The sequence below is a fragment of the Rattus norvegicus genome, chromosome 3 (assembly GCF_036323735.1).
Source record: "Rattus norvegicus strain BN/NHsdMcwi chromosome 3, GRCr8, whole genome shotgun sequence".
Lineage (NCBI taxonomy): Eukaryota > Metazoa > Chordata > Mammalia > Rodentia > Muridae > Rattus > Rattus norvegicus.
The window spans coordinates 27,508,459-27,526,439 of NC_086021.1; the positions used below are offsets into that span (position 1 = coordinate 27,508,459).

At 43.7% G+C, this 17,981-nt stretch overlaps 2 protein-coding genes across 6 annotated transcripts in view; one reads left to right on the top strand and one right to left on the bottom strand.

Moving 5' to 3' along the window:
• Window positions 1–12,886, bottom strand: part of Il36b (interleukin 36, beta) — a 98,365-nt gene extending 85,479 nt beyond the window's left edge. The window contains exon 1 of one of the 3 annotated variants that reach the window (XM_063284052.1): window positions 12,181–12,886. The gene's annotated coding sequence lies outside the window, so the exon portion shown is untranslated. Of the gene's footprint in view, window positions 1–11,543; window positions 11,719–12,180 lie in introns of those variants that run through there. The other 2 variants (XM_063284051.1, XM_063284050.1) reach the window with 2 other exon arrangements.
• On the top strand, window positions 1,378–17,280 carry Il1rn (interleukin 1 receptor antagonist). Of its 3 annotated transcripts, none has more exons than XM_006233636.5 (5): window positions 1,378–1,505; window positions 11,935–11,986; window positions 13,514–13,602; window positions 14,578–14,690; window positions 15,691–17,280. In XM_006233636.5, exons 1-5 carry the CDS (start codon window positions 1,496–1,498, stop codon window positions 15,904–15,906), a joined length of 480 nt encoding a protein of 159 aa, XP_006233698.1. In that variant the 5' UTR covers window positions 1,378–1,495; the 3' UTR covers window positions 15,907–17,280.
• The last annotated feature ends 701 nt before the right edge of the window (window positions 17,281–17,981 follow it).

The window sequence follows — 17,981 nt, forward strand, 5'->3', positions numbered from 1 at the left end:
TGGTAAACCCAAGCTAACAAGAGCAGGAAGTTAAGGCCCCATGGGAAGTCCCTGCGGTTCAGAGTGCCAGGCAGGGATCCTTTTTCACCTCAGGGCCCCAGTGCCTCCCACGCCCATGTCAGAGAGACCTTGGGAATGAGTCCAGATGAACAAACAGCTAGAGGGAAACCAAGGGACTTTGGCCAGGTCCCTCAAGTGTGGGTGATCTGTCCTGTCCCCTCAGAAGAGACAGACCTGCAGGAAGCGAGACTGCAGGCAGCGAGACTGCAGGCAGCATTGTGTTTATCTGCCCTCTCCTTTATCTTCTTGTTAAGGCATTGCCTGGAGCAAGGCCTACTTTAACTGTGCACAATATATAAACCATTTTATGGTCTGCATATCAGTCTAAGACTAGGCAGGGAGTGACAGGCCTTTTTGCTTCTATCAAGGTAAGGTTTAGAAGGGAAAATGACAAGACCAGACTCTCTCAAAGAGTGACTGCCATTCTGAAGCCCAGCCCCAGCGATCATGGGCTGCAGTTACCCACCTATCAGCCTGATGGCTATTAAGCACACAGGAGTTGTCTACTCCTTGGTGGGAGGGAACAGAGGCAAGAATTCAGAGCAGGTTGGTTCTAAACTACAGAGGAACAGGAGTCAGAGAACTGAGAACTTCGGAGTTGGGAGAATGCATCTGGCCTTCTGGAGTGAGCCTTGACAGTGGTACAAAGGTGAAACGAAAGCAGACTTGGAAAAAGGGTAAACCTCTAAGTGATGCTGGGCCACATATGGTGGTGAGAATAATCCTCAGGCCATGAAATATCCCAGCCCAAGTCCTCTTTCTTGCTGTTTCCTGTGATTGTAACATTTGTTCCCTTCCCCAGCTCAAATGCCACCGTTCTCAAAGGGGCTTCCCTGGTCACCTTCTAAGATAGACATGTCATACATTTGATTTCTCCTGTGACCCTTACCCCCATAAGGAATTAGTTTATTTTACTCTTTCCCTCTCCTCTTTCTTTGATTAGAACACAAGTGGCCTTGTCTGGCTTGCAGTCAGTGCTTGTGAGAGTCCTTGTAAGAGCCACAGTCAGGACTAAGTAAGAATGGTGTTTTGAATAAATTTATGTTTGCATGATGGTCTCATAACAGCTGGGTTTGGGGTGATACAAAGGTCCCACCTCATAAAGGTCCAGCACCTTACCCACAGACCTCCAGTTTTATGTAGATAAGAACCAGTTTGGCTTCTGCTAGCCTGAGTCACCCCTCAGGAACCTGGGCCTGGCTTGGCTTCAGTCATCAGCAGCCTACCTCCTAGGGCTGACTGGCCTGTGTAGGAGTATGGGAGTGGCCAGCTCCCCCCTCTTATTCTGCTTAGGTAGCTGGGGAGGAGGAGCAGTTCCACCCTGGGCAGGTCTGTGCCATAGACACTGCCTGGGTGCTCCTTTATATACAGCACATCTTTCTGGAGTGAGACATTGGAAGGCAGTGGAAGACCTTGTGTCCTGTTGAGCTCCCCCATGGCTTCAGGTAAGTGCTTTGAAGTCCTATGAAAAATAAGGGAGGGATTGTCCACCACTAATGTTGACCCAATGATCAATGCCAGATGCATGGAGCACGAGGCTATCTGGAAACCTGGCCAATGGGAAGCCACAGCATCCCAGGAAATTACCTAGATGTGCTGGGGCAAAGGGGGTGTGCCCATTATGAGAAAAGTCACCAGAGGTGTTGGCCATTCTCCACTGTTTATGAAAGCAAGAAAGAGACGAAATGTTTCTGTAAGATGGCGGAAAGAAGTGTGTGTGTAATGAGAACTGCTGATAGGGAGTTGCCTGTGTCCACAAGGTTGAGGAGTAATAGAGAAGGGTAGAGTCTGCAGAGGATTAACAGATCGTTACAGGCAACTGACGCCTAGACATGTCTGCCATAGAGAATATAGGTTCAGGTGGAGATCCTAAAAAGAAAAGCCAAATATTATCTGTGGTACTCTGATAAAATATAATATAACCTAATAGTCACAATTTCATATGAGGAAGGATCTTAGTGTCCATATTTTCAGAAGAGGAAATAGATGGAGAGAGATTGATAATTTGCCCAAAGCCAGGTAGAGAGCATTGGGAGAGAAGTTACTGTTGAGTATAAGTGAGTCTATCGCTAACCACTGCACTGTGCTACAGGGACAGAATGGCTGCCTTCAGTCAGAGTGGAAGTGCTTTGTCAGGGGAGTGTAAAAACACATCCTCTCATTTCCCCCAGTGGGTGCCTTGTCTCCTGTGGAAAGTATTACAATGTTGGCCTGAGGTCTTACGTGTTTTTCAAATGTTGTAAAGTAGAAGGTTGGGCTCATTTCCAGATCCAGAAAGAATCTTATTTTAAAATAGCTTGTTCCAAAATATATAGAACTGGCAAACACATAGGTGTTACATGCTGGTGATCATGAATTGGGAATGAGTTTAAAGCTGGAACCAGTGCAAGCAAGCACAATATAGACACCACGGTCCCTGAAAGAAGGAATCAGAAACACCATCAAAATCCAAAGAGAAGGAAGCTTCCAACTGTGGCCAAGCAGAAACCATGACTCTAAGAATCAACAAGTTAAGCATGTGATTTGATGGGGGCTTGCAGAGTGAGGACAAGAGCAGGGATCTACAATATACCTTTCCGCTCTTTACCTTCTCTCTCTATCCATGGAGTCCTGCTCCCTACCTCACAAACAATGCTTGTAAAGAAGGAAAGGAGAGAAAGGAGAAAGCAATGGTGATGGGAAGGATACATGCAGTTAAGGACCCGCTTTTGAAGATAGTTTAAGGATGCTAACACCATCTTAAGATAAATGGTTTGATTTAAATGAATCAATGGTGGATGTGACCATTCTTTTATTTATTCTGGTCTCTTCCTGGGTGAGAAGCTCATTTTTGGCTTTTGTATATATTTCAGTTATCTATTAGTCTGTCTGCCTCTCTTATTTATCATCTATGAATTCGTCTACCATCTAAACGACATAGCATCTATCCAAATGGATCGTATCTTTGCCAATAAGAAGAAGCTAAATTAGCAAGGGACAGTAATTAAGTCAATGTGTTTGCAATTTGTGGCACCATCCACCAGGGTTCACAATTTAGAGTGACCAACCATGCTAAGTTTTCAAAGACTGAGGGGCTCACTGACATATAGAATCTTCGGTAATGAAGCTAAAATAGGCTTTGACAAACCAAGACAGTTTGTCATCCTAGTCCATAACCAGGTAAAATGGCTTTCATCATAGCCTGTACAAAGGTTTAAAATCATTTTTCCTTATGTCCCATATGCTTTTCCATATCTCCAAGCAGTTATGAACTAAACAGTTACTCCATAGGACAATGAGCTAGAGCCAAAAAATAAAATTGTGACAGTAAGCAGAGTTCTCGATCTTGTTGACCTTGCAATGAAACCAAGAAGGTAAACACCTGTGGCAGGACAGTATGTAGTATGGGGAAGAATGAAAAGCAAAATTTAAAGCTTGCCTCAGACAGAATCTAGAGGAAATGTAGCCTTTCTGGGTCTTGAGGGGTTGTTTTGTTTTGTTTTGTTTCTGCAAGACATCCAGGTGCACTGCCATCATGAAAGTGTGTTCTATGATGCTCACCTTACACTCAGTAGATTGGTATAAAGAGTGCAGTACAAAATGGGGTATCACTCAGTGGCAGACTATACCACCTGTGGTAGTTTGAATGAGAAATGCTTGGGCACTTGAACATTTGGTGCCTGGTTGGTGGGCTGTCTGGGGAAGTTTAGGAAGTGCAGCCTTGCTTGAGGAGAACATTACAGTGGGTGGGATTGTTTAACACCTCACTCCACTTCCTGTTCATTTCTGCTTTGTGTCTGTGGTTGAAGATGTGAACTCCCAACTGCCTGCTCCAGCCACCATGCTTCCCCTACATGATAGATTCGTATCCCTTTTTGAGCCATATAAACTTTTTTCTTATAAGTTGCCTCAGATTATGGTGTTTTATCACTGTGACATAAAAGTAGTGAATGCAGGAACAGGGTGGGCACGGCAATGACAGCCCAGCTGTGCCCTTTCTCAGAATTCCTGTCCATCTCCACCATCTCTTGCCTTAGGAGGCTAACCAACAGAGAAAAGAGTTAGCATGTGTGTTTGATGATGTGATAACTATAAAAATGGTGACATTCAGAGCCAATCCATACCACACCCACACACCATGGAACTAAAAGCCACCTAGGAATGGCTCAGAGAGGATTCAGGGAAAGCTCCTATCTGGATCTGGGAAGAAATTGAAACTCTTGAAAAGCACTGATCCACAATTGTTAGTTTATGCCCTGTCTCCTGAATGACTTTTATTAGTCAAGAGAGTACACATGATCACCTTGACATCAGAAAACTAGAGGGCTGAAACTTGGGTATGGAGCACAACTGTCTCCAAGCCTGACTGTTGCCCTAGGGAGCTTCCAACTAGGGGTATTATTAGATGAGCTCAGATACCTGACGTGGGTAGCTAAGAGCAGATAAAAAAATCAGGCTATACCACCAGGTGTTGTTCTTTCCCTCCTCCTATCATACTAGTATATGTTTACATGAGGCGGAAGGAATAACTTTGGCCTGCTGTTTTAGTAAGAATTAGCAAAGGTAGGATAATATTGCCACAATTGTGTAGCGCGTACACCAGCATTCAGCTATTTGAGTGCTGGTTAGAAGCTATGAGATGATCTTGTTACAACTCAGGGTGCATTTTTATTCACCCAAGGCCAAATGCGTGCATCTCACAAATGGTGCCTGGTAGCACAAGCTCAGCTCGAACAGGCAGGGGCAATCCTCACATCAGGACTCATTAAAGTTTTCTGGTACTGTGGATTTATCAATAAGAATGCAAGGGGTGAGAGACCCGCGTGTGAACCAGTTGAGGTTTAGAGGAGTTTGGTACTGGAACAAATAAAGATGATTTCTCTCCAGATAGAAGGAAAGTCAGCCAAATGCTCCTGCCTCTGTGGGGCACTAGAGCTGTCAACACCCAGTTGCCAAGTTCCCACTCACTTTAAATCTTCCTTGGTAGAAGTATTTAAGCTGCAACTGGGAAATGCTGTAAATAAAATTTACAGGGAAGACAGAGTAGTTAAACATAGCATACTTCTGGTTCAATCACTCCACTTCTATCTTCTAAGTAGTGATCTAAGTGTAGTCTATCTTCTGACCCCATGACCATTGAAATAAAACAAGGCTAACAACACTCTCCAGTATGATCTTCCTTAAGATGGATCCTGGATCCTTGGGGTAGCATTAGTGGGCTTTCTTGTTCCGGTTCCTATGCAGCTCTCCCATTACCCCTTCTGACTCTACCACCCCACCCCCAACAAAACACAGTGAGTTTGTGTTAATATTGTCACTTTGGTGATATCCAGAATTACCTAGAAGACAACCCTCTGGGTGTGTCTATACAGTAGTTTGCACATTGAATTATCTGGGTGGGCCGACTTGTGGCCTTCACCAGTCTATGCTCAGCCCAGGACAAAATAAAGGAAAACTAGCTGAGCACTAGCAGTCACTGCTCTCTGCTTCCTCACTGCAGATGCTGTGACCAGCTGAGCACTAGTAGCCATTGACGCTGTGACCAGCTGCTTTGTCCATCATGATCAACATTCAAACAGTAAGCCAAAACAGACCCCTCCTTCCTTTAACTTTAGTCAGTGTTTAATGACAGAAATGAGCAGAGAAGTAATGGAACTTTTTAGAAATGGGGGTAACACCCAGCTCCATCTGGGTTCAGACCCTGAGGAATCTCTCCCTAAGCTAAGGTTTTTGAGGATCCCTGGACCTTCGTTTGGAGAGCTCAAAACAAACTGGTTAAAATGTATACATTATATTCCATTCAGGAAAAGGGGTTAGTACAATTGAGTGAGACTCCTAGAGAGCTAGAACAGCCCTCTCAAGTATCCAAGCCCACTTACAAATGAGCTCAAGTCTTATTTGGATAAATGTTACCTGGGACCTCAGAGCTCTGAGCCAGTTGCCTAGCAGGAACAAAATAACCCATCTAATGATAAAAATAACATCCTACACATGCTTAAAAAAATCTCTGCATGTTAAATATACAGTGTCCCTGAACAAATATAAAGTAACCAGACATGTTGTGTTAGTCATCTTTGTGTTCATATAATAAAATGGCTGATATAATTAAATTACCAAAAGAAGGGTCTTAGCAAGGTCACAGCTTCGGAGCCTCTAGTCCAAAACTAGATGGGCTCATTGCTTAGGGTTTTATGGGTATACCAGATATCAACACTGCAGAGTATGTAACCTCATCACCCAGGAAATAAAGAACAAGAAAAAGACAGAGAAATTTCCTTCAAAAGTATGCCTCCAGGACCTAAGACTCTCTTGCGCAGGGTCTACCATAACTAAGGCCATTCCAGGAACCATAATATATATGCAAGGCAGTTTGTGCAGTAAAGGAAAATAGACAGTAGGAGGAGACCCAAAAATGGAGTTACCAGGGACAGCCTTTTAAAAGCACATTCAGGAATGAGAAGATGAGTCAGTTGACAAAATGTTGGCTGCACAAGCATGAAGAACTAATTTCAGATTCCCACTATTCATGTAAAACTGGGCATTGCCATGTGACACTGCCTGTAATACTAGCACTGGGTAGGCGGCAGAAGGAGAGTCTCTGGGGCTAACATAGCTGGATCCATTCAGTGAGAGACTCTGCCTCAAAAAAATTAAGGTGAAGAGTAGTGAAGGAAGACACCCAACGTTACACACGTGCCAGGAAGTGTTCATGAACTCCAAAAGCTGACTCCAGTGTAACCACATTAGGGTCTCTTTATTACAAACTGAGTTTGGGCTTATTCACCACCAACCCACAGGATGGTTTGGCGAAGCAGCCCTGAACTCTCAGTGGGACAGTGTTTTATAGGAAAATGGAAGCAAGTGAGGGGTCCAGCCTGGCATGCATCTAACACAAGGACGACAACGTAAGACGACAGGTGGGTGCTCTGAAGAAACGTCGTGAGCAATCACAAACAGTCTGAAAGCACATCTCAATCAGACTAATCTTTGATTAACTGTTGCAACAAGTAGCTACGGAGTAACTCTGGGGTATAAGCCAAGGATAAGCCATAGGGTCCTTCCCGGTTCTTGAGTGCAACTTAGGTTCTACTGCAGGTCAAGTTCTCAGGGGTTATTCTTGTTTGTTTGTTTGTTTGTTTTAGTTTTTTTTTTAAGATGGAGTCTGGTCCAAGATAGAATAAGTTTGGCGCTCTCTCTCTCTCTCTCTCTCTCTCTCTCTCTCTCTCTCTCTCTCACACACACACACACACACACACACACACACACACACACACACGTACATAGGCCCAGATATATTTCCAAAGACAAGTTTAAATTTTCTGATAAAGAGCTACAAAATATATTTTAAAATGAATCAAATGGAAATTCTAGAACTGAAAGACCTAATCAACTGAAATTAAGAACTAGCAAAGAGCTGCCAGAAACCTTCCAGGTGGCCAATGCTGTGCTTAATATATGAAATGCTTCAACGTAGGACAATTACGTAAAGGTGGTCCTTCCTTGCAATCTGATGCAAAGGAATCTTAAGGCCCCTGATCCATGTGTGAGAATACTTTCGTTTATACCTTACTGTATGTCCTTAAAGCTCTTGTTATTGCCTGTTGCTCCTGATGTGTGGATTGCTCAGGTTTTCTATCTTCTACCTCAATAGAACCCAGAAGGAAGTCACAAGGTTCTGTTTGTATTGAAATCCTTAAACTTGTTCAGGAAGTAGAGTTTGGTCTGGGCCCCCCGAGAATTGGTGAGCAGTATTGCCAAGATCACCAACAGTAACACCACAAGAAAAAGCTAAGAGTGGAATTGAGGCCAGAAGATGAGAAAAGAAAGAGGACTTTTTCCTTCCTCTTCTTCCTATATAGTAGGGAGTTGTGCTTAGACTCACCACAGAAAATCCAGTAAAGAGTGTGTGTGGATCAGTAGCAGAGCGAGGAGTTGTACAAGCTGCACATGTGGGCCAGAATTGTAGGGGTGGTGGGCACTGTGACTCATCCCTCCCATCTTGCCTGAAGTAAGGAACTATGCACAATCACTGCTGTTTGAGTAATTCTCATGTGCCAGTACATCATCTGAGAGTCTTAACTGAATTCTCATAGCAACCCACGTTGTGGTTTCTAATAGTAAACCTGGTTAATGGGTAATGAAACAGATCTAGAGAGTCTGGTCACCTTGTCTGAAGCAGTACAGCTTAGAGTGACGTAGGAGGATTGAAACATGGGGTAAACCCAGGACTTCCTTTCCTGCACACTCAGAAAGAACATATTATACTGCTGGCCTTTGTGAAGGTGAGAGTGGTCATGGGAAAGAGGCTCAGACCAGAGGAGTCTGGGAGCCTAATATTTCCGACCTCTAGTAATAATCTCTTCTTGTCTGAATTTGTGCTAAGGTCAGAGAAACATTACTCAGCAGCTACCAAGTGCTGGGGATGTTACTTGGACAGCTCTCTGAGGGCAGAGACTAGTGTGGAGCCCCGCTATTCACCTGACAAGTCATTTCTCTTCCTCAGTCTTCAAGGATGTTTGAGATGATGATGATGATGATGATGAACTGATGTTCTTGCAAAGTCTCGCCAGTTTGCTAAAGGTTGCCTCTTTAGACATTTATCCTCAATAAGAAGCCTCTAGTTTTTCATTCATCACTATAGCGGTAGCTACCTAAACTTCAGTTTTCAAAATGTAACATTCTATAAAAATCTGAAAGTGGAATGAAAAGAATATCAAACCCTAATATAGAGAATTACATAGTAAGAAAGTGACAAATGACATTCTTGTATAGTACATACAGAAATCACAGCATCTGTGAATATCATATTTACAGGACGGTGTGATACAAATCTTTGTGCTTCACTTCAACTACTGCTAAATTGTCTTGTATTTCTTGGTCATTATTTGTCTTCCTATGAATGCATAATTAATAAGAAGTCAAATACATTTAAGGCATAAGCTTAACATCTTGATAGAAATTGTAGAATTTTCACCATAATCAGGCTAATTAAGACATCTCCCTCCTCACGTAGATCCCGTTTTCTTTCTCCTCCTTTTTCCTCCCTTCCTTTCTCCTTCTGACCCTCTCATTTCTCTTCTCCTTTCCTTTCCTTTTAGAGGAGAGAGTGAAGTAGTGAGGTTACTCAGGAACCACTCTGGCAAGCTTTCACAGTGTAGTAAACACTACTATTACTGTCATATGATCCCCGGATATCCGAAACCTGTTTATCTTAGCAACTTAGCGTGTGTTAGATCTGTGAAGTAGCATAGAGGCAGAAGAGAGACAGGTGTCTGACCTTCAACCAATGGTAGCCTCTCTCCCTCAGGGAATTGAAGGGTCTACCAGGAGGCAAAGACACTGCAGCCCTTTATAGGGGTGGGGCGAAGAGCTTGGAGATGAGGAAATTGCTCCTGCTGAGTGGCCTACACATCTCTGCTTCCTGAGATTGTTGGCTCAAATCCAGACAGGCTGTCCTTTCTGGGGTGACTGGTAACAGTTGAGCAAAGTTGTCTGCACTCTCTTGGGAATCCTGCGATACAAAGAGGCACTCTATCTATAAATTTAACTATGCATCCCTTGCCATCCCCTGCCTCTGGCAACCATCAAGCCTCTTTCTGAGTTTTGATGTGAATTTTATTGATATGTAAGATGTAGTCTTTGTACAATAAATAATAAATGAGTCCAGGGTAGCTTCAGAAGTACATCCAAGCCTGAGGGAGCTTATGGGTCCTGGATGGCAACTAGGTCTCCTTTTAGTAGGTATAATAACAAAAGTTTGTACTGGGTGACTAATAAACCTTTCAGAAACTTTAAAGCTTAGTTAATTCAGTGGTTTCTGGATGTTGTAAATAAGTAGGCAAGTTCATGCACATCCCCTCCTCAGTCAGCTTCACAAAAGATTTTCAAAACGAACAAAGAAATGAGCAAACAGAACATCCCTTGGCTATCACAGGTAGATATAGAATTTTTAAACAATAACTCAAGAAAGATATGCACTTGCCACTTTGACTCTCAAAATTATCATCCAGCATTATAATAGCAGACATGTCCCATTTGTTGGGGGGGGAGGGAAAAGAATTCTTTAAAGATTTGACAGTTCTTTAGCTTCTCCATGAAAGGATTTAACTCTCCTTTGAACATACTCTGGTTTCTCAGGTTGAAATAAGGTCAAATGCATCCATTGAGCAGTGATGGGCACACCTTTGATCCCAGTAGGAGGGACACAGAGACACTGAGGGCTACACAGAAAAACCCTATCTCAAAAGCCAAAAAAAAAAAAAAAGAAAGAAAGAAAGAAAGGAAGGAAGGAAGGAAGGAAGGAAGGAAGGAAGGAAGGAAGGAAGAAAAAGAAAGTGAGGTCAAATTCAATGAGTGTGTAGGATAGTCTGACCACTAAAGCCGGTGTTTGGTCCTCTGCCATTGACAAGCTCTACAACCCTTCTTAATGTCTCTTTCTGAGTCTCTTTAGAGTAGTGAGAGGTTGACATAGCCTCTATGCTCCACTATGCTCCAATCCTGTTCTGAAAATGCTATGCCTGTGCTCCTGACAGCAATCTCCCTTGGGGAACATACAAAGACACTCTTCACCTTCTGCTAACATAAAATAAGATCCTTACCTTTCCCCAACTTCCAAGAAAGTTGCATGAAAAGAACTTAATGCTTATTAATGCTCACTTGGGACCAAAACTTAACTCTCTTCTTTCCTACTACCTTCAAGGAAGACATGATCCTCCTCATTCTGAGAATGAAGACGCAGAGACACAAATAAACAAAGTTATTTTTTCAAGATCACGGAGGAGTTGCTGTCCACATATTTTATCCACTTTTCCATGATTTGAGAATGAAGTCACCCCTAAAAGACTCCAGCTTCACAGAGGACCACCATGCTAGGCTCAAGCATAACAGAATATCGTTAATGGCATCAGGGATTGGTGGTTGCCCATGGGATGGTCTTAAGTTTGGCCAGTTAGTGGGTGCCCATTCCTTCAGTCTCTGATCCATCTTTGTCCTGCATTTTTAGGGAGACAAATTTTGAACCAAAAGTTTTGTGGGTGGGTTGGTGTGCATTTGGGATGTAAATAAATAATTAATTAATTTTAAAAAAGAGACTTCAACTTTCCAGAACACACCTCTTGGGAGGACTCATTTCTCTAGAGCAGAGTTCAGCAAACTTCTGCACTACGCGTAATCTGTCCCATGGTTTGCAAACAAAGCCTGTTGGAGCAGATTGACTTTTCTAGCTTACAAATGACTTGTGGGTGCTTTTGCACCATGACAGCTGAGCTGAGTATTAGGTTAGATTGGATAGTTCACAAAACACCAAATATTTACCATTCAGTTCTGGACACAATGTTTATCCAGAGTCTAGCAACTGTTTCTTCTCCAAAGAACACAGTAACAGTGACATGACACTGTCCTTTGTTCATCAGCCCTATCGCTTGCCTTCAGATAAAAAGGAGACATTTCTACTCGGATCTGGTTTGCGAGGAGCGGGTGGGGATCAGCAAATAGACTCAGAGTACCTGTCATGCAAATGAGGAGCCTGCTTTTCATTGTGCTCTTCTTCCCAGGATCGCCGTGAAGGGGAAACAGAGAGCTCAATTTTGGGGAAATTACACAGGGTAAGGGGGAGGAGACCAGTTACAACACACCATTGCGACACCCTCAGGGTTGACAGTGACAACAGCAAAGGTTTCTCTTTTTGGAAATATGAGGGTTTTTCCGCTTTTCACAGTGGAACGGAACGACAGCAGCGCAGGCTGGTGAATGACTACTTTCTTTATAAGCAACCACCTTGAGCCTGAAATGGCAGTCGCTAGTCTCTGTTGCCTTGCTGCAGCCTCGGGATGGAAATCTGCAGGGGACCTTACAGTCACCTAATCTCTCTCCTTCTCATCCTTCTGTTTCGTTCAGAGTCAGCTGGCCACCCTGCTGGGAAAAGACCCTGCAAGATGCAAGCCTTCAGGTAAGTCTTCCAAAGACATAGGGTTGCCTAGACCAAGGATCAGAGGCGCACACCATGTGTCCAGGGTATCTTCCGGAATGGGATGGAAATGGCTATATATCCTAAATTCAAGAAAAGCATACTAAATGCAGTCTTTAAGGCTTATGTTTTAAAATGTTCCACACATGGACAACAGGACAGTCAATTGTACTCACTTTCTCAGATGCCTAGATGTTCAGTAAGTGGTGGGCAGGCATCCAGGATCTAGCAAAGAGGAATACTGCAGCAGGACACAATCAAAGGCTCAGACAGTCTACACTCTGCATCTGTGTTGACTTGGAAGATATCTATCTCTCTTTGGAGTCCCCAGTTTCCATATCTGTAATGTGATACTGGCTTGATGATAACCCCTTGTGTGCCTTACAGGATTGCGAACACTAAATACATGAGTGATACTGTAACCATGTTCTGAGACCTGTGCTCTGAGAACTGTACAGTGCCTGAAAAATGACCTGAGTTTTAAAATTGGATCAGGAGCCTTGGGAGATGTATCAACCTTATAGTAAAAATGGCAAGCCTCGATTTTGATTTAAAAAATGAATAAAGAGATTGTTGGTACATACAATCTATCCTTGATTCTTCCTGAGAATGAAGTCTGTGTTGAGTCACTTCCCTTTTGACCCTATTTGCTTTGGGCCCACAGCTGGAGGCTGGAACTCTGACTGTGAGTCTATGCATCTATCCCAAGGCAAATCTGTCCAGCAAATCCAACAACTGCTTCCTGAGATTTACCACCACATCCTCTTAGCAGCCCCAAGAGAGGTCCCTGGAGTTCTGTTAGCAAGGCTATAGAGTCTCTTCAATTTGAAGTTCACTGGAGATGTAGAGACCAGTCACAAAGGCACAAATACTCCTTCACATGCAGAGTACTTGGTTTGTCCTCCACCCATCCCTGAGCTCCTGGTCTGCCCCAAGCTACCCAAGGAGTCCTGTCAGCTCCCCTGACCAGGTAAAGAGACAGCTCTGAGGTCCTATCACCAGGGCTCTATTACCACACCTCACAGGTTTCTGCCTTTCTGGAAGCCAGAGGGCCCTTCACCAAGAAGTGAGAGTGTGACAAACAGGCCACTGGGTGAGCTAGAGAAGAAGCTGACTTGTTTTCAAGGACAACTGTCCCTGCCAGATCCAGAGCAGGTCTAAATTTACACATAAATGCATAAAAACAGAAGAAAGTCTTGTACCTGGCAGCTCTATTTAGTGGGGTGAATGTAGGATGTGTTTGCATTGCCTAAGGTTCTATCAGCTGCTGATGCTCTATAGAAAATTCTGCTGAAACCATGCATGTCCATGCTGGGATTCTGGGATGAGGAACAAGAAAAAGAGCCATCTGTGAGAGATGGGCAGAACTCTTACATAGTATTGGCCAGAATCTTCTCGTTTGTGTTATGAACTTGCTAAGCACCACACTTCCAGGAGATCTAGATGTAAATTAGGTGACTCTGAGGAAATGGGAAAAGGCTACTCCAGCTAAGTCATTTTGCTTTTCAGAATCTGGGATACTAACCAGAAGACCTTCTACCTGAGGAACAACCAGCTCATTGCTGGGTACTTACAAGGACCAAATACCAAACTAGAAGGTGAGTGGATAACAGAAAAGCTAGTGTAATGTGGGCACAGAGTCCTTTGTCCTATTCCTCTGGCTGTAGGTGGGATGTCCTCATTTCTGTTGAGTTGGAAATGAGAGACTTGACCACCAGGGGACATATAGGAGTGCCCTCAAGAGAGTGGAAAAGAGATCCTGAGTCACAATGCCTCAGGGACACAGCTAGGAAGAACAGAGGCCAGAAGGCACCGCTGCACCTCCTCAGTCCTTTTGTGCTGGAGGACCACCAATCTCCAGTGTTATTCAAACTCTAGCCTTGCCCTAGGCTAACTTAGCATGTATGTAGGCTGGGTAGCATTTTTACTATAGATGTTACCCTCATCATGTACACTAGGGACAAAGCTAGATGAACTTGGAGAAACATCACCCACAGATTCTTCAGTTTTTCTTTTAGAAAAATGAGGGCACTTAGTTGACAGAATTTAAATTTCCCTAAGCCCTGGAACTTAAAGTTCCCACATCTCTGTTTGTGATGGAATGAAGCATTACCTGTCTCTCCACAGTATTCCCCAAGCCCTCTACTTTCCTTTAGCAGTTATGCAACTGGATTTTCCTGTCTTTCTAGTAATTCTCCCATGAACACACTCAAACACAGAAGGCTAGGTTTTCTATTACTACCTAGTAGCAGGATGAAAGGTGGACTGTATGGAGCCTACTCATGGGCCTTGTGAGCTTTCTGCCTCTGTCTACTAACAGTATATTCGTTGAGAGGACTGGTTCACTGGAGAAAGTAAAGGAAAGTTGGGGACAGTATAGAATCTAGCAAGCTGGCCCTTAGGTAGAGTGTTCTCATTTAGATCTTTTGCTTGGAGTCAGACTAGAAAGATAGAGGCTTCTTGACCTTCTGACCTTGTAGTTTTGGCTTAAAAGGGAGACAAAATACCCAAAACCTCTCCCCTACCCTGCCTCCTCTTCTCTCTTTCTGACCCAACCCTCTACTCTTCTCCAGAAAAGATAGACATGGTGCCTATTGACTTTCGGAATGTGTTCTTGGGCATCCACGGGGGCAAGCTGTGCCTGTCTTGTGTCAAGTCTGGAGATGACACCAAGCTCCAGCTGGAGGTAAGAATCGGGTTTAGCTACCAAACCATTCAAAACCCAACAGCTAGTACAACCACAGGTGATTCTCATGACCCTGTGAGTATGCAAGGATAGGAGAGGCTTTTCCTTGCTCACAGATTACTATTTTGAGGTCACTCCTGAAGCAGTTTCCACAATGTTCTTAGTCGTTATCGGGTGTCCAAAGTGGTTTCTCATCCATTAAACCATCCTTTGTGTAGACAATCTGAGCTTCCTTGGCCAACTTTTAAGAGAGATTGTTCCAGGAAAATGGGCCTCAATGTAAGAGTGCTTATTAAACTGGGCTTATGTAAGTCTATTGGCAGAAGCCTGTGATGTGGTTGATATGGACTCATTGTAGAGAGGCACTGCACAAGGGTCTAAACTCTAGGAGGAGACATTTTCATGAAGGAGCACCACCATGGGTCTTGTGCCTCCTAAACCACTTGAACCTACTTTCTTCTAGCAAGGTCAAGTCTCAAAATTATACACTTCCAATCATTATCTATGCTACTAGTTATCTATTAGCTATGGAACTAGTTTGCATCCCACATATACCTGTGTCACTCCTTTACCTAGTCAGTAGTAATGGGCTGTTCAGACATTATCTTGAGGACTAGCTGGACAAACTTTTAACACAATTACAAATAACCACAACCATGAGTTTGTTGCTAACTCTCTCCTTCTTTACACCCCTCTCTCCTTAAAAGAGTCAGATCCTGACAGATCACTGCTGCTATAGCCTTAATCTGTGCTGATGGGAATATGTATGTTAGGCTTACTGTGCCATGGCCACACTTGTATGAATGTACAAGAGATGACAATGGGATAACCCCTTCTACTTATGCTATCTTAAGAAGTCTGGGGCCTGTACTCTTTGGCAAGGTCTCTGAGAGCTCATTTCTTGACCATGAGAGGGTGGTAGCCTTATGGGAGGTGTGGAGATAGACAACCAGGACTTTCTCAGCCCTCAGCAATTACCTGACCATTTCTTGACTTCCAGGAGGTTAACATCACTGATCTGAACAAGAACAAAGAAGAAGACAAGCGCTTTACCTTCATCCGCTCCGAGACAGGCCCTACCACCAGCTTCGAATCACTTGCCTGTCCAGGATGGTTCCTCTGCACAACACTAGAGGCTGATCATCCCGTGAGCCTCACCAACACACCAAAAGAGCCCTGTACAGTCACAAAGTTCTACTTCCAGGAAGACCAATAGCACTGCCTCGGCCTGTCCTTCCCCACTCCCAGGCCAGCAATGACCACCAACTGCCTGATCACTCTGGCCATCATTGGGGTCTGAGGAACAATTTTTGCAGGGTGTACAGTAGAAGGAGACAGAAGAGTCCTGATGATAGATCTCTGCCTTCAGTCTGTTGGCTAACCCAATCCCCATGATGATTTCAGAATAATCTTTCAAACTGCATCATGGCAGGCCTTTTCTTATTGCCTCTGCCCTCTGGGTGAAGTCTAGACCACTTGCTTGGCCTAGGTGTCTTCTGTTCTCTCTCTCTCTCTCTCTCTCTCTCTCTCTCTCTCTCTCTCTCTCTCACACACACACACACACACACACACATACACACACACACACACACTCTGACACTTTTTGTTTTATCCATTGTCCTGCATGTCCACAGTCCAGACCAATCAAGTCACTTGACAATCCCCCAAGTGGCTCCTTCCCCTTGTTTTATAGACCTGTGCCAGTCTATGGGGATGGTTTTTATTCTCCTTGTTATTCATTTTGGGGTTTTTTGGAGTTTCTTTGTTTTTCGTTTTTTTGGGTTTTGGGGCTTTTTGGATGCTTGGGATGAAACCCACCAGGGCATCACATCTACTAAGTTTGAGTTCTACCGCCATGGTCTGCTTCCCCTCAGCTTTAAGGATGTAGAAAAGAGAAATTAAGGATCTCAAAGTTATTTCATTAGGCCAGCCTTATTCCATGTGGGAGAGAGGCTTCTTGTGGAAATTATGTGCTTTATGAGGGGAGCTGGGGATTCGATGCTCCTGCATTTGCGAAGTGGTTGTAAGCTTAGGAAAATAGGCGGTAGGCTTTCCTCCTTTCCTTTTCTGTGTGATGCCCCTAAACTGAAAAAGTAAAATTTGGTGGACTGTAGTATTCCCATAATCTCCCCACCACTTTTTTTTCTCTTTTGGAAATCTCCAATATCCTGTATTCCTCTGTCAAGCCCAAACACCATCTTCACTCCAAACCTACCAGAGCTGCCTAAAGAGGTTCTCCACTATCTCTGTGCAAACATGGCTCTCAAGCCCTTCCTGATGTGGTGAATGAATGAATCTATTGATCATTTCTTGACCATTCATTTTATCACCTCTTTAAACTTGTGTCGAAGTAGCTATGTTCCTGTCTGTTTCCTCTGCCAGACTATGAGCTCTGGAGAGCAGGGAGCATTGTGTGTGTGTGTGTGTGTGTGTGTGTGTGTGTGTGTGTGTGTGTTGGGTCCCTACAAGGATGAGCACCCTCTTTGGCTCTTAGAAGGCACTCCCAGAGTATGTGTTATTTGTGCTCATGGAAATTTTCTTACTCCTCCTTGTGACTTTAGCTTTATTTTACAATAAAACATTGAAAATATCTACTTTGTTGGTTGTGACCATGAGCCCAAGCCTAAAGCATAAGGGTGCTGGGGAAGCAGGAAGGGCAGGAGGCTTTTGTTTTTGTTTTTGTTTTGTTTTGTTTTGTTTTGTTTTTATCTATGGCTAGACAATAGTTGTCTCCTCTCTGAAAGTCTCCTTCTTCATTTCTGGGTAATGGGATACCAAACACCCTTGCCTATAAGTTATAGAGTATTGTTGTCTACCATGAACCCACCAAGTAAAACAACCCAAATCCCTATCATGGATGAATAAACATGCAAGTATCAGATCTACACTCACCTCAATGCCCCACCATGGCACAGATAACAAATGAGTCACAGACAGCTCCACCCAACTCAATAGATGAATCTTAACAAACATTTGGTTCAAACATCACTGAAGCTCAAATGCTCCCAGGTCAAACACCAGGTAACAAGTTAATAGTCAACAAAGAGGGGAAACAAATGTTCCACTGAATCCTGTGATCCTGTGGACATGCTCTCATCTTCTGTGCTGTTTGCCTCGTGAGCTCGGATGAGCTAGTTAAAACTCTTATCAGAGGTTCAGTTTTTCCATCTCTGCTTGCAAATAAAAGCTTATGTGGAAAACTGATCTACTGCCTTTAGTCTTTGCAATACCCTTCTCTAATGAGTCGTAACATGGCTACTCTTATCGGTCCTGGATGAGTTAGTGCACATG